We start from the raw sequence: 12,500 nt of genomic DNA, 5'->3' as shown, positions 1-12,500 counted from the left end.
AAATGAACCCTTTCAACAAGATAAAGGGGTCAATAGAGAAATGGGAGAAATGATGTGTATGTGAAATGCAAGAACGAACAAATTCTAACAACCACCGGTGCAGGTGGGGAAGTGCTGGAAAAAGCCAATATGTTTGGAAAAGGGAAATAGACGAATAACATTGTGTTCGATGTCCCAAGGGAAATTGAAACAGAAGAAATGACGTCGTATCATGAACGAGTCATACACGCCATGCGAGTGAAAGCAAAAGGACTGATGACCCACAGAGTCATCATAACGTACGTGGAGGAGGTAATCCCCCAAAGTATTAGAATGGTCGAGGGCATGGCACCCTTTAGGTGTGCACCTGGGGGTGATGGAATCACTTATGACATCATGAAGGTACAGGTAAAGGGAAGAAATCCTTTTCTTGATCTCTTCAACTTAATGTATACTTCAGGCGTCTTGCCCACTGCCTGGAAACAAGCTACCATTATTCCCATCCCAAAACCAGGATCCCTGATGAATTTAGACCAATTTCTCTGAAGAAAACCTGTGGAAGAATTCTTCTCACTCGTCTGCTCCACCAGATCAAGATAAAATTCAACCATCAGTCTTTGGTGGTCAAAAAGGGAAAGGAACACAAATGTGTTTAGTTTAGAAGTAAGTCTTCTTACTTCATAGATTTCAAAGGCGCATTCGACAGACTCTCCTACTGCAATCCTTCATGAATTAACTCTTATAGGAGTTAAGGGCAAGCTTCTGCTATGAATAAAGGATTATCTGTCTTTGAGAAAAGCAAAGATATGGTACCAAGACACCTACAGTGCTTATGGTGAACAAAAGTTAGGCACTCCATAAGGTGGAATTTCGTTCCCTTCATTGTTTAACATACTTATGGACTCTTTGTAAGCTTAACAGTGAGTCAGGAGACTTTTGCCGCATCACATCCTATGTTGATTACATTCCTATTCAGGTCTTTGATAGGGGGATGTATTCTCCAGAGGCTCAGCAATAAAATTTACTTCCCTTGGACTCATAATGAATCCTATCAAGACTAAGTACATTTCCAAATATCATAAACTGCCATACATTCCAAGGTTAGGTGGACAGGTGATTGCTCCCCACCTCATGTCCCGCAATTGTTCAAAACATCAACGAAAGTTGCTTACATAGGTGCCTCCCTTAGAGTCCTAAAGTTGATATATTTATCCTTGTTAGATCCAAAGATAGTCCAGAATGGTCTCAAACCCCTTGAAGTAAAACAAAACAAGGCCATGAGAATCATTCTTGGCTGTCCAATGACTGCTAAAGTTCTTGTCATGAGGAAAGAGCAATACCTCCCTTCAATTTACAGTCGTATCACACCATACTCGGTATCAGACTTCTACAGCTTCAACCCAGACCACAAATTTCCGATGTTTTTTTCCAGTGTGATTAATTACAGAGCTTGACATGCCCGGCGCCCTCGCTACTCCAATCTGATACAGTCAAATCTAGAATGGAAGGCCAAAACTGCCCAAACTATTCTCAGCTTCAATGTGTGAAACATTAATGCTATTAACATCCCAGAAACAACATTTGCTGCATCATGGAATATATCACATGTTCATATTGACAAATTAACAGGGCCTAAATCCATGACTTCAGTAACAGAATTAAAAGGCCATTACCTGAAACATACAGATGAAATTCTCCATCCCCTCATGGTACCTCCCACTTGCGCGATTTACTATGATGTCTCTACTGATCCTCACGGAGCAGCTTGGATTGGAGTATTAATTCCTGGCATTTCTCTCAAAGAAAGTGTACGAATTTCCAACTGGGCAAGCACAAATGGTGCCGAGTCAGTAGCCAATATACCTTGCCATCAAAAAAGGTAGTGAACAGCAGCGACACCTAGCTGCCGTCTAGGACAGCCAAGGTGCACTTACTGCATTTAGTCCAGGAAACATGATAACTTGGTATATCCTACATCAAATTTCTAGCCTATCAGAGCAGGTTATGTCACTATGCTGGATACCCTCTCATATAGGAATATGACAAGGTGGATCAGTTAGCAAACCTAACACTCCCGTGAAGAACCATACTATGCAGTACCATTATCTCTCAAACAATTGAAAAAAACGTGTTTTCAGCTCTCTTAGAGATTATGAGGGCTAGGTATGGACCACCGAAAAATGAAGAAAAATGGCTGTGGTACTATCTGGCATTATGAATGTATTACAGGGACATATGATATAGACAAACCATATAAAGTCTATAATGGACTGTCTCGGAGAGACAGGCTACGCATAGGATATCAGTACACTATACATTATGTACAGGATGCAGTTTTGGAGGCAAAGCCAATATCATATCACTGTAGAATGTGCAAGGCCCCCAAGTTGCATGATCTTACACATTACTTAATTTGTTGCTCGGAAACTGCATCCTTTTGATCAAATAGCACTGTCCAGAGACCAGCATTTATTGATTACATTAATTTTATTATAGCCACTGATTTTGTCTTTGATATGATTAATGATATGATATAAAAGGGTTTTTTTTTATCAACTGGATGATTTGTGAGCACAATGTAAGTACAGTGGCACAGCCCTTAAGGCATGTATAAAATACGTTTGATTGAAAGCCCTCTACAAAAATAGAAGTATAGCCAGTTTGGATAGATGTAGCGTCTTACCCTGACTTTTTGCAGGACATGTACACTGTTCGGTAAGTAAATTTCTATCAAATCAAATCAATTAATCTCTCTCTCTTCTCTCTCTCTCTCTCTCTCTCTCTCTCTCTCTCTCTCTCTCTCTCTCTCTCTCTCTCTCTCTCTCTCTCTCTCTCTCTCTCTCTCTCTCTCTCTCTCTCTCTCTCATCTTACAATGATTCAGACAGTTGGCACTACACGGTGGAATGGTGCCAGCAGAGAAAAAAATGTTTTCTTCCCCGTTTTCAAAAGTAGTGAGGGGGGGGGGGCTAAAGTCTGAGATAAGACGGATAACAAAGATATTTCCTGTTAGCAGGGTTGAGCGAAAATAACTACCTAGTGCAGTTTATATTGCGATAATGATCTAAAACTAAGTTGCGAGATGCTGAAATTCTCGATGATTATATACAAGGGAGGCATTTGATTCGTGATTCATGGACAGAGCAGCATATGGAGAATGATGTCAGGTATCCATAAAGATGCGGAAAATTTGAACCCAAGAAGAGCACAGGCCAGTTGCACCTGGCAACCTAAGCTCTCTCTCTCTCTCTCTCTCTCTCTCTCTCTCTCTCTCTCTCTCTCTCTCTCTCTCTCTCTCTCTCTCTCTCTCTCTCTCTCTCTCTCTCTCTCTCTCTCTCTCTCTCTCTCTCTCTCTCTCTCTCTCTCTCTCTCTCCTCTCTCTCTCTCTCTCTCTCTCTCTACCTATCTCTCCCTCTCTCTCTCTCTTAGAATCAAGCTTGTTGTCAGCAAAGGAGGGGTCGCCTGGGATGCAGCAAGCATTGATGTTAGCAATGTCTGACAGATTTGCGGGCACAGCATCTGCACACGACGAATCAAATATGAAATATCTGATATGGTGGAGATGAATAATAAATGTTCTAGAAACACACGTTGCAAAGTCAACCCTAAGGGATTTTTTGCATAAATCTTAATCAAGTGGTTTGGGAAATGTCAGCTGGTCACTGGCCGTGGCCTTGATAGTGCCTTTTCCATGAATTGTGATTTGTGTGATCTGAAAAATGCTTGAGAACCGTACAAACATTGTTAGAGTTAAAATCACACAATAGCCCTTATTAAAGAAGCAAATGGCAAGAAAAACGAGAACCAGAAGGAAATTTGATATAGTGATTGAAAAGACTAGATTTGTTTACAGCAACTGGTAATCACGCATTGCCGAATGGAACTATAGTAACAGATACTAAAAACATATGAAATATATTATCATTAAACAAAAGAGAAAAGTTCAAGAGTAGGTATACAATTCCATATCAATCGAAACTGATGTCGATAGACTACTTGTGATGTCAAGTTTACGTCCGTGCTAACTAGCATTAGCGACGATACTAATCCCAACATAAAGGACATGAGTTGTTTCAGGGAGATTGAGCAGTTCTGCGTATATTCGGGATGAACGAGGTCAGTTTATGCGGCTTCCATGTGTTCTTCCCATTAGTCCTGCAACTGACAACGCATTGAACAGGTGCAGGACCTTGAGCTCCTCTTTGGGTGGCTGACTCACTGGGGAGGGATGGCCAAATGGTTTCAAACAATGATGCCTATCTTGTAGGTAGAATGGCATCCCCTTTGGTCTCTCCCCAGGGGTTTCACCAACCCACGTGTTTGCCATGCGTGGCACCCTTGTGGGCTGTGGAGACAGGCGTCCTGGAAGCTGAGACAAATTCGAGCCAAGTGTATGATTTTTGTCCCTAAAGATTAAGCTACCCTAAATTTCCTGCAGGAAACGAAGGAGCTTGAAGGTGGGAGGAAAGTGTTTCTCACCACTGAATTCCGACGATAGGAGAGTCAAGATGTGTTGTAGGACAGGACTATAGATCTCTGCAGCCAAATCAAAAGCCATGGCTTTGAGAAACAAAGTTCACAGTACAAGTCTGCATGCCCAATCCATACCTTGGGGTATGGATTGACCAGACCCTTTCCTTCCAAGAGGTCCGGTACCTGGTTGACCGAACCAAAGCAAGACTGTCTATCATGAAAGCAATGACTGTGAGACACATATAAGCTGGACATATAGTACTACTATCATTCCATGTACATCCCATCCGCCCCATTGAGGTATGCCCCCAAATCCCATGATCACACAGAAGCAAACTGAACCACACTAATGGAAGCTTGAGTAAAACTGCAAGCTGTGTAAAGCTATTAACCAAATGTGCTGTAAGTTAGTAAGAGTTCATGTTTTTTTGTCTAAATGCAAAATCATTGTTGCAGATTATAATGGAACTACATGACATAACAGTTACTTTGTAGTTTGGCTACCTTAAAAGTACATTTCTTAATATGTCTAAAAATCAGTGAACCAGACACCTCATATATTTTATTTTCTAATATTTACAAAGAATAAAACTGCAAAAAAAAAAAAAAAAACAGTCAATTACTGCCATTTCTAGGATGGAGATAAAACAATGGATGCATTTTTTTCTTTCTTTCTTTTATTAATTACGAGAAAATGAGACCCTGTGAATGAATGATACAGCATATATGGGGAGAGGGGAGGGAAGCATTGTATTCTGACTTTTTTTTGTTTTTTTTCGAAATGAGAATGGCTAAGGCCGATGACTGTACATGTATATATATATATTAAAAAAATAGGTGATACAGCATTAAAGCTAAAACATGTTGTTGGACATTGTGCCGTAAAATGGTCAGCTATATACTCTAAGAGGTTTTAAAGGGACTTCACAGTTCAATCTTGAAATGTTCATATTTCTTCTTTCACCCAATTAAAATATCAAAATGCAAGACACAAATCAAAAGATGCAGTTCCAAAATATATATATAAAATATTTTTAAAACATTTTACAATTCATTGTGTATACTTGTGTCAAAATATTTCATCTATTGTATCAGTATTTTTTCTGTTATTACAGATTTTCCCATTACAGATGCTAATATTCTTTAATATAATTTGTAATGAAACCAGGATATAATAAAGTCACCGTATATTACATTTTAAACATACTTTTGCTACATTTTTGGTGTGTGTGTGTGTGTGTGTGTGTGTGTGTGTGTGTGTGTGTGTGTGTGTGTGTGTGTGTGTGTGTGTGTGTGTGTGTGTGTGTGTGTGTGAGAATGAGTGAGTGAGTGTGAGTGAGTGAGTGAGTGAGTGTGAGTGAGTGAGTGTGAGTGAGTGAGTGAGTGTGAGTGAGTGAGTGTGAGTGAGTGAGTGTGAGTGAGTGAGTGAGTGTGAGTGAGTGTGAGTGAGTGAGTGAGTGAGTGAGTGAGTGAGTGAGTGAGTGAGTGAGTGAGTGTGAGTGAGTGAGTGAGTGAGTGAGTGAGTGAGTGAGTGAGTGTGAGTGAGTGAGTGAGTGAGTGAGTGAGTGAGTGAGTGTGAATGAGTGCGTGAGTGTGAATGAGTGAGTGAGTGAGTGAGTGAGTGAGTGTGAGTGAGTGAGTGAGTGAGTGAGTGAGTGAGTGAGTGAGTGAGTGAGTGAGTGAGTGAGTGTGAGTGAGTGTGAATGAGTGAGTGAGTGAGTGAGTGAGTGAGTGTGAGTGAGTGAGTGAGTGAGTGTGTGTGAGTGAGTGAGTGAGTGAGTGAGTGAGTGAGTGAGTGAGTGAGTGAGTGAGTGAGTGAGTGAGTGAGTGAGAGAGTGAGTGAGTGAGTGAGTGAGTGAGTGAGTGAGTAAGTGAGTGTGAGTGAGTGAGTGAGTGAGTAAGTGTGAGTGAGTGAGTGTGAGTGTGAGTGTGAGAGTGAGAGTGAGAGTGAGAGTGAGAGTGAGAGTGAGAGTGAGAGTGAGTGTGTGAGAGTGAGAGTGAGAGTGAGAGTGAGTGTGTGTGTGAGTGTGAGTGTGAGTGTGTGTGAGTGTGAGTGTGAGGGTGTGAGTGAGAGTGAGAGTGAGAGTGAGAGTGTGAGTGTGAGTGTGAGTGTGAGTGTGAGTGTGAGTGTGAGTGAGTGTGAGTGTGAGTGTGAGTGCAAGAGCATGTGCATGCGTGTGTACATGCACATGGTTTTATGCATGTGTGTGTGTGACTGGGAATCTTGATGAGTGTATGCGACTCTTTCTGCCAGGGTATGCATATGTGCTTGTAGGTTTGTGTGTGGGAGTAGGAGTGGGAGTGGGAGTGGGAATGGGAGTGGGAGTGGGAGTGTTGTTTTCTGTATGTTTCTGTGATTTTATATGAGTACTTCTTTTTATCAATTATGATAATTTATAATTACTTAAGTAAAACTGCACTAAAATCCTTCTCATATCTGCAGGATAAATATGTACATCTTCAATCTATCAGTCTCATACACAAATATGTACTCCCACCCACCCAAAAAAGGGGGAAAAAATGTACAGACTGTTATGCTCTCCTATTGCCTCACACAACAATGGTTCTGATTATGAAAATATTAATCCCTAAAAAAGACAAACTATTTCCGCTGAGATCAACTCTCTCTCTCTCCTCTCCTACTTCAAATGATTCTTAGCACAAGACTCTGGGAAGGACTTCAAACACAGCATAATACAAATTGTTTTTTCTCTTGCAAATGTCTTGCCTAATATTGTCCTTTTGGGAACACCTTTCCCTTCTTTTTCCACAAAATTGCAAAATAAAACATAAAACCTTCTATGTATAATTTTCTTAAAAAGGTTTAATTTTTTTGTCTTAGTTATGAAACCTAAAGCATTATATATATATAAACTATTTTGATAATACTGTACTTTACAAGTCAATTCAAATTATTTGCTTGCAATTTGCACTAGCACACTCCTCCTTTTATTTTCTCATTTACTTCTTGCCTTCACTCTTTCCACTTTAATTTCCTCTTACAGGGAAGGAAGACAATCCCACACTCGTCTTTGGAAGTTCCTCTTTGTTCCTATGTGAAACAAGGAAGACCGTACTTCCTATTTCCAGACTGGACATCCTCTTAGTTCTTTGACGTTGGGATATTGGCATCACTGTCAGCATCTTTATCATTATCCTTTTCTCCATCGTAGAACTCATTCTCAGGTTCCACTCTGGTGAAGAAACAAAAGCCATTTATTTCAGTGTCAGTCCTAACTCCTAAATTTCTGGTACTTTTGATAACAACTGTTGGATCTGACACTCTAAAATTTCTATAACTGACCTCTTATCTTCTTCACTGATGTGTAGTCGAGTGTCTGGATCAATCTCTTCCTCCTCCTTAATACTTAGGCCATCTCCTGGGACATCCTGCATCTGGACACTGAAAATCAAAGATCAAGGTTGTTGTTTTTCTTTTCTCTTCCTTTCCTTCATAAACGCATCTCAGAAAATTATGAAATCAAATACAATAAAAATACCAAAATTAATTTCAATTTAAGTTTTGAAGCTAGGGTCCACTGAACGATAAAAATCAGCTACTTAGGCACTTGGGACTGATCAACTGATTCTCATAGCTAAAATAAATATTACAAGATAACAGGACGGGTATTAATTTTTCAAAGCAAGAAGCACAAAATTTACCTAGGAGCATGTTGAACCATTCTTAAATTATCATACACGTGCTTTACAATAGCATCCAGGTACTGCCGACTATTTCCATTTTCCTGCCGCGTTATCACCTCTGGGTGGAGCGAGAAATCGGGAGCAAAGTACTGGAAATACTCTGTGGAGAAGAAAGACCCAGTTATGTTTAGGCTTCATGAGCCTCAATATATATACATGACCAACCTACTGTATGAATATGATGATCTAGATTGCTGTCATGTTTCTGAATTCCTGGTCATTTGATAAAGCATTATTTAAAGAGTATGGATATAAATGTGCATGTGCAAGTGTGAATGTGTGTGCACATGCCCATTTTGTGGAGTGGGAGTGGGAGTCGGGGTGGGAGTGGGAGAGGGAGAGGGAGAGGGAGAGGGAGAGGGAGTGGGGGTGGGGGGGGGTGGGAGTGGGAGTGGGAGTGGGAGTGGGAGTGGGAGTGGGAGTGGGAGTGGGAGTGGGAGTGGGGGTGGGAGTGGGAGTGGGAGTGGGAGTGGGAGTGGGAGTGGGACTGGGAGTGGGAGTGGGAGCGGGAGCGGGAGTGGGGGGTGGGAGTGGGAGTGGGAGTGGGGGTGGGGGTGGGGGTGGGGGTGGGGGTGGGGGTGGGGGTGGGGGTGGGGGTGGGAGTGGGAGTGGGAGTGGGAGTGGGAGTGGGAGTGGGAGTCGGAATGGGAGAGGGAGTGGGAGTGGGAGTGGATGTGCTTGAGCATGAGCATGTGCATGTGGACATGCATGTGCATGAGTGAATAGTTCTTCATACCTGTGTTGTAAGGAATTTCTGTTGGCATGTCACTATCCACAAGCAATCCTGTTTCGTAAGCCCAACATCTTGCAACATTTCTCGGAGTGTATCCACCACCTCCCAACACTAATAGTGGGACACCAAATTTCTTTGTGAAGCTGACACACTCTCTTGAAAAAAGAAAAATAATTCAAGTCATTAATCCTCAAGAACTATAAGCCCTCTGATCCCCTCCTGCTGAAAAAAAGGAAGAAACAATGAAGAAAAAGAAGAGGCCAAACAGACAGACATGATATTTCAAGTTTCGTAATGGTAAATTTTGGCTTGTTGACATTCCAAAGGCTTGATTATACACACCAGAGAGAGTAAATTTCCTTGTCACATAATAAATACATTGAGCATCAACAAAGTGCAAAGTTAAAAACCACTCAAATATGAAAGAAATAGCAAATAAATCACATTAAATGTGGAAATATAACATACAAATCAATGTTCATCATATAAATCAATAAAATGCATTTAGACATTCATAATTACCTAGAAGTAGAGATAACAAAAAAAATAATGATATACCAGTGGGCTAACACTGTGATAAGTATTAGTATCTGGAGAGGAAATGTGGGAGAGGAAAAGACCAAAAGTTTGGCTGGATGAAATATACCATCCAGTTCCAGAATCACTAATTCGATGTCACTACGTTCCATTCACAATTAGGAAGAATTGAGAAAACACAACTGCCTGATTGGCTGAGGGAAAAGAGGGGCCTACAAGGGGTATGGGGGTGATATTATTGGTGTGGTCAGAGGAAACTTGCCAAACATTAGCAGATACATTAGTTGACACTTCATATGTCTCACAGATAATAAAAATGTCAAAAGGACAAAAGCTCACCACTTTTTGACAGGCCGCTCCCCCACAAGTAAACAATCATAGCAAATAGTAAAGTACTCGCATAGTTTGTGCATTATGTATTTTGCTACCACTACTATGACTATGGTGAATAGGATTTTGTGCCCACTTACCCTTCTAATATATATAATCCAGAGAGATAGGCAATACAATAGACTGGAAAAAATCTACGAAACCTCATAAAGTCTAATAAAAACAAACAAGAAAAAAATAATTATATAAACAAACAATCACACAAAAAGCATGCCATACACACCCATGGCCCTTTGTGGAGAGTGAGAAGCAGCCAAGCCGGTCTCCAGAAAGGGAATCTGCACCACACTGAAGAACAATGGCTGTTGGACGGTAGAACTCCATCACACCCTGGAGAGAGAAGAAATTATATAGTTTTTTTTACAGTATTAGTTTTCTTTCCATCCATCAACTCAATGTTAATCCCTAAAGGACTCCAAAGTTCTGAACCTCAAGAGAAATATTAGACTCATTATTACTGTTATCATCATTCAATAACAGACTTAGGATTTTTTCTTGAGCAAAAAAAAATTAATATCAAACATTCTTATATTACATTCATTATCATTACTATAATTTCATAGAAGGTCTTCAAGAAAAAAACAGCACACCATCTCAGAAAGTATTTTTCTGTTTTAATTTTTTGTTTCTTTTTTGTATAGCTCAATAAAGACAGATAAATTTCCGGTAAAGACACAAGGAAGGGCAACCATGGTACAACATCCAAGCAAAAGCAATTAGGACACTGACTCATAATGTGATGAGGCATTAAGCAGCCTCAGCAATTATTCACCAAGGTATGATAGCACACTACCCATTACCAACGGGTTAACTAATAACATTAATATTATCCTTCTTTCACCACCCCATTATAGCTAAGTTTCAGCAAAAAATATCAGCAAAACAACTCACTTCAATGACGGGTTTGAAGACCTGGATGTAGCTGGCATCGTCAATACCCTCCTTTAAGGGCACATTCACTGAATAATATCTGCCACTCTCATGCCCAATTTCAAACATGTCACCTGTAAAGGGAATGTTACATATGTTACACATTGAGATTCAGGCCCTGAGATCTGAATTGCAATTCATTTTCTCTTTAATAAATTCAGAACCTAAAAAAATGTTAAAACAAACAAGTCAAATCCATTTGTTTGGAGTTATTCTGCATATATCTATGCAATAAAATCAATTATCCTTTTTCTAAACATATTACAATACTAACCAGTTCCTGGGAAGAAATAATTCCCATATTTGTGGAAAGAAACTGTCATAACCCTGTCTGTGAGGTAGAAAGCCTCTTGTACTCCGTCGCCATGATGAATGTCTATGTCAATATACAGTACTCTTGGATGATACCTGGAACAAAGTAAATTAATTCTCAGATTAAAAATCTTTTGAATAACTATGAAAGAGTTTATAGATTTACATGAAAACAAGTAAAAATATATATATATATATATATATATATATATATATATATATATATATCCACAAATTGTAGTCAATATGTTTCATTACTAAAGATAGTTAACTAATCAAAATGACATGTCTTCAAGCAGATCACAAACTTACTTTAACATTTCTAGAATGGCTATTACAATATCGTTAACATAACAGAATCCTGAGGCTTCAAATTTCTTGGCGTGATGCAAACCACCCGACCAATTGACGGCAATGTCACAACAATTGTGGTTCAGCTTGACAGCTCCCTCTAACGAGGCCCCAGTGTACATGGAGCAGAAGTCATACAAGCCGTCAAACACTGGGCTGTGGGTGTAAATATGCATTTCAGTCTCTACTGCATTAACTTGCCTTATAATATGCCTTGCAGATACGAAACATTTCTGATACAGGATATATAACAGACTCAGTTTTTTTCAGAATGAATATCAGTTCATGCAAAAGTAGTCTTCACAACAATCTTACCAGTCATCTGCCATATTAAATTGCCCCAAGTTCTTTGTGAAGTTCTGAGCATTTTGCGGAGAAACACGCATAAGGAAATCTATGTATTCTTCAGAATGAAATCTGAAAGGAAACATTTATGTGTCATATTTAATACACAGTACATGGAAGCTGTACAATAACTTGATTCAAATATAATTATATTCACTCACATCTTTTTCATGAAATATGTTTCATAATCAAGAACTACATACAGAAATACACTAAACATGTCTATAATGGCAAATCAGAAATCCATGGATCTGTAATGCAATGGCCATACCTTGTCATGTCATGGAAGTTTGCTCTGTAGGGTCTGTAGATTTGTAGCTTCTTATACAGCCCATAATGTAAAACAAGACTGTGTGTAATGGAGAGTCTGTGTGGTTTCATCGGATGCCCTGGGCCTGTTGGGAAAGCGTGGCAGGTAAGTTTAGCTGTTCATAGCAGAAGATGAAGGTAGTGTTTCACTTACATATGTATACTATTTCTTTAGTTTACTTGTTATTTTTGTAGTTTGCAGTTTGATAAGCCTTTCAAACTGTTAACCACATGCCGCCGGGAAAATACTGTGCTCATTTTTTTTTTTTCTTTTTTCACATAGATGGCTCTGCTAGCGCTTAGCCACAAAGGAGTCAATTAGTAGACCTTGTGACCTTACCTAATTTCACCTTTCCTTGAATTAGCAGGAAAAACTTATTTTTTACTAATGCTATGAATATCGATGGTGTTATTTGTATTTTAGACATTATAATTACT

The 12,500-nt window shown here is 39.6% G+C and overlaps 1 protein-coding gene across 1 annotated transcript in view; it reads right to left on the bottom strand.

Annotated features, from left to right (window-relative positions):
- Positions 1 to 7,256: 7,256 nt before the first annotated feature.
- LOC125036869 (histone deacetylase 3-like) overlaps positions 7,257 to 12,500 on the bottom strand; it is a 10,840-nt gene continuing 5,596 nt past the window's right edge. The window contains exons 2-11 of the mRNA XM_047629776.1: positions 12,025 to 12,148; positions 11,724 to 11,825; positions 11,370 to 11,564; positions 11,020 to 11,153; positions 10,707 to 10,819; positions 10,039 to 10,145; positions 8,892 to 9,043; positions 8,114 to 8,255; positions 7,755 to 7,853; positions 7,257 to 7,644 (exon numbers count right to left, since the gene is read on the bottom strand). Of these exons, the coding sequence (XP_047485732.1) occupies positions 7,554 to 7,644; positions 7,755 to 7,853; positions 8,114 to 8,255; positions 8,892 to 9,043; positions 10,039 to 10,145; positions 10,707 to 10,819; positions 11,020 to 11,153; positions 11,370 to 11,564; positions 11,724 to 11,825; positions 12,025 to 12,148 (1,259 nt within the window). The 3' untranslated portion in view covers positions 7,257 to 7,553. The remainder of the gene's footprint in view (positions 7,645 to 7,754; positions 7,854 to 8,113; positions 8,256 to 8,891; positions 9,044 to 10,038; positions 10,146 to 10,706; positions 10,820 to 11,019; positions 11,154 to 11,369; positions 11,565 to 11,723; positions 11,826 to 12,024; positions 12,149 to 12,500) is intronic.

The sequence above is a fragment of the Penaeus chinensis genome, chromosome 22, assembly GCF_019202785.1.
Source record: "Penaeus chinensis breed Huanghai No. 1 chromosome 22, ASM1920278v2, whole genome shotgun sequence".
Classification (NCBI taxonomy): Eukaryota; Metazoa; Arthropoda; class Malacostraca; order Decapoda; family Penaeidae; genus Penaeus; species Penaeus chinensis.
Note: the sequence above shows the minus strand (reverse complement) of the source record. Positions and strands in the feature narration are given on the sequence as shown.